This window comes from Acanthisitta chloris, unplaced genomic scaffold (assembly GCF_000695815.1).
Source record: "Acanthisitta chloris isolate BGI_N310 unplaced genomic scaffold, ASM69581v1 scaffold11919, whole genome shotgun sequence".
Taxonomy (NCBI): Eukaryota; Metazoa; Chordata; class Aves; order Passeriformes; family Acanthisittidae; genus Acanthisitta; species Acanthisitta chloris.
Window position 1 is genome coordinate 389 of NW_008690879.1, and position 3,615 is coordinate 4,003.

Here is a 3,615-nt window from a genome sequence, read left to right on the forward strand (position 1 = left end):
GAATTTTTCCAGTAAATTGAACAAAGTGGACAGTTTCTCAAGGTTCTGCTTCACTTGCTTAATTAATTAATTAATTAATTATGCAAAAGTGAATCTTGCCATGTCACTTAATCCACTGTGTGAATTTTTGGAGCATAAACACTATGAATCCTTAGGAAGTCTTTGGGAATAGCATAGTTTATACACAAATAGTATGCATGAATCCTTTGGTGAGAGAACTGTGATTCCACTGCTGGTGAGCAGCTGTTCAATCCTTTAATTTTTAGTAAATATTGGAAAGATATCAGCATTTTAAAGGATGAAAAAAACCTGAAGCATCTTTATGAACTCTTCAATAGGGTTTCTGCAAAGACACTGGTAACATTTTGCACTAACGGCATACTGCTTCGCATGCTAATGGCAGGAGACAACACCCTATCAACTGTGACACATGTTATTGTGGTAAGGAACTTGGATTTCATGTGAGGTGGAGCAGTATGTATTACTTGCTAATTGGAAGATGAGATCCTAGTTTTCTGCATTAGTTTGCTGAACCTTTGAGGTGTTCTTGTGTGGTTAGAATCTGAATTAACTTGAAGACTCTTTGAGTCTTTTTTTGTAGCATGCATATTTTGTGTTTTATGTGGCTTTTTTCCTGTAAAAGCATCTTATTTTAGGGCCATGCCAATAATGTGTTTTGTAATTTTGATGCAGTTGTGCAGGGCAGAGTTTTAAATTCTTCTGAACTTCTTCTGTCAGCCTTAGGGAGGGTTATGTAGATATGTTTTAATGTGAGGGTGTCAAAATTTGTTATCATATACCATGTTCACAGTCCAGTTGTTTGCCCAGTGTTTTCAAGATATGTGGTCTAATTTTTAGCAAATTATTTAAGTGTGTTCATTTATGATTATGTGAATTTCCTACTGTGGTGTTGGTAAGTCAGTGGAACCAGAATGTTTAGCACAAATTCCCCACTGCTGAAGACAGGAGAAATCATGGTAACTTTAGATGTCTCTCTGTTTACTGAAGTGAAAAAAGGCATGAGAATGATTTACACATTCTTGACTTCAGCATGCCAGTCTTGTATTTGGGTCCCAGTTTCATACATTCATAATATAAAAGAAAACAGAAGATCGACAAAGATGACTCATTGCACCAAGTCATGTGCCTTAATGATAAGCTTTGCGCATGACTTAATGGATCTGAGCAATCTCTTTTTTTTGGTTATGTGGTAGCATAGAGTGTTTTAAATGCTCACCAGATTCGAAGGGGAAAATTATTAAAATAAGATTTACAGGATTTGCAGCTTTTGAATTATCTTGAAAATGAGATTCAAATACAAGGATTTGAGAAGTTTCAAATACTCACTTTGACCTCTGAAACTAAGGTGTATGTGGCTTGTGCATTACAGTGCAGTCTGCTCTGATAGCTTTATAAAGATTATTGAATATATTTTTACTGTTGGATAGTTTAAAAAAATCCTTACTTAAGCTAGAGTTACACATTTTAATGCCTCTGTAATGTACTCCAAAATTATATATTTCATTTTTTAAGAAGTTCATTTTGTGAAAAGTTATGATCTTGGTTCTGTGATGTTTATCTGTTGATTTTGCATCTTTTTTTCCTTTTGTTATAGGATGAAGTACATGAGAGGGATAGGTTCAGTGACTTCTTGTTAATAAAACTAAGAGATGTGTTGCAAAACCAGACAAATTTAAAACTAATTATTTCTAGTGCTGCTCTAGATGCAAATCTCTTTATTAAGTATTTTGGATGTTGCCCAGTAATATACAGTAAGTGTTTATGTTTCATAGTTTCATAGCATGTTAAGGGGTTGGAGTGGACCTTAGAGTTCATCTAGTCTGAACACCCTCAGCTGTAAGTGGGGATACCTCCCACTAGACCAGGTTGCTCAAGGACTCACCCAAACTGATCTTGAACGCTGCCAGGTTTGAGGCATCCACAACCTCCCTGGGCAACTTGTTCCAGTGTTTTACCACCCTCAGAGTAAAAAATCGCTTCCTGTAGAAGAGTAAGAGGTGTAAGCTCTTAAGTCTGAGTATACCTATCCTGTGACTCATAGGTCTTAGTGAATTATACCAATTGTGAGTAAAGGCACATGATAATTACACTGAGAGCTACAGCAATGCTTGTTCTTTGTTGTTTCTTAACTATTTGCACCTACTTCAAAGGGAGTTGTTTTTATCATTGGGAGTTCTGTAAATGCAGGGATGTCCTGGCCCCCATGTTCAATTCAAGAAGCAGGAAAAGGTTCTTAGAGTGCTGGTCTCTATGGTGATATAGACTCTAGGATCTTCGAGTGTAGTATATATTAATACATTCCACTAGATTGTAGTTCTTCAGGCTTCACAGAGGCCTTTATCCAGGTTACTGGATAAAACGCAGATAACTGTACCTGTTCGCATCATAAATACAGCCCTAGGTAAATGGGATTTTCATGCTTTAATCACATGATTCTTTGCTTTATTTGGAATCTTCTCTACAAAACACTGGTTTATTTTAGTGAATGTTCATGAGAAAGAAATGCTTTTCTTATTTACAGATAGAAGTATTTATTTTTAGTTCTCAGTTCTGAATTTTTGCCTGGTGAAATAAAGCTGACAGCTTGTTGGAGGCAGGAATCTGTCAGTTACACATGATTTTAGTGTTTGGCAAATTTTTTTTGGAGAGGAGAAACCTCAGTTGAGATTGTTGTGTGGATTTCCAGTTTACTCTTTTTGCAGCTTTCTGTTCTTTTAGATTAATAGGTTTATTTTGGAAATTCTGATTACAATCTCTTTCTCCAGTTCATTGCAGTGGTTATACTGTTATCACATACTGGCTAATCACACTTGAAAAGATGCCTTTTGCATTTTTGATAATTTAATAATTAAAAGATGGTGGTTTAGATACTTTGTTAATGTCATGGAAAAGATTTGATTTTTCTTCAGCAATATAGCTGACAAAATCCTTACCACAGAAACCAACGTTTTGTAGTTGTGGGTTCCTGTAGTACACACAGGTTCTTGTCAGTGTTGGAAGACTTCTTCTGTGACAGTCACTGTCTAAAATATGTGAATTGTAACTTTTGTTTTCTGAAGGAGAGAAATGTCCTAGGTAGTCAAAACTCAGCCATGGCAAATGTCTGCTAAGGAACCAGAAGTTAAAATGCAGAGATGTTTATTCTTCCTGTCTGAAAACATAATTTCATATCTATAAGTAGGGTCTAGAAAGCTGTGGTATTAAAATAGATCAGGGTAAGTTCTTAGGGGATAAAGACCAATAGAATGTTTGGGAAGTATTTGGCTGCACTGACTGAGGACACTGAGAGAAGTCTCTCTTCTCATATACATCTCATGAAAGAAGTTCAGTAAGGTGGGAGTCTGCTTGTGGATTCTTGTGCTAAATTGCTCTTATGTTATGTAATTCAAATGGTTTACATTGTGAATTCTTTTTTGTACCCCTATGTCCTGGTCCAGTAAGACTTGGGAGTGGTTATTCGATTCCCTCAATGTGAATTAAGGCACAAATGAGGACAAAATACTGTAAGGGAGTGAGACTTTATTATTAGTTACCCAGAGGGGAGAAAGAAGGCACAATAGGAAAGTCAGAAACAGAAAAGGGGGAAAGCAAGCA

At 36.1% G+C, this 3,615-nt stretch overlaps 1 protein-coding gene across 1 annotated transcript in view; it reads left to right on the top strand.

The window, feature by feature from the left end:
- Positions 1 to 338: 338 nt before the first annotated feature.
- LOC103809184 (probable ATP-dependent RNA helicase YTHDC2) overlaps positions 339 to 3,615 on the top strand; it is a gene marked incomplete at its 5' end in the record, with an annotated part of 11,446 nt that continues 8,169 nt past the window's right edge. The window contains 2 exons of the mRNA XM_009082002.1: positions 339 to 441; positions 1,616 to 1,772. Coding sequence (XP_009080250.1) covers positions 339 to 441; positions 1,616 to 1,772 — 260 coding nt within the window. The remainder of the gene's footprint in view (positions 442 to 1,615; positions 1,773 to 3,615) is intronic.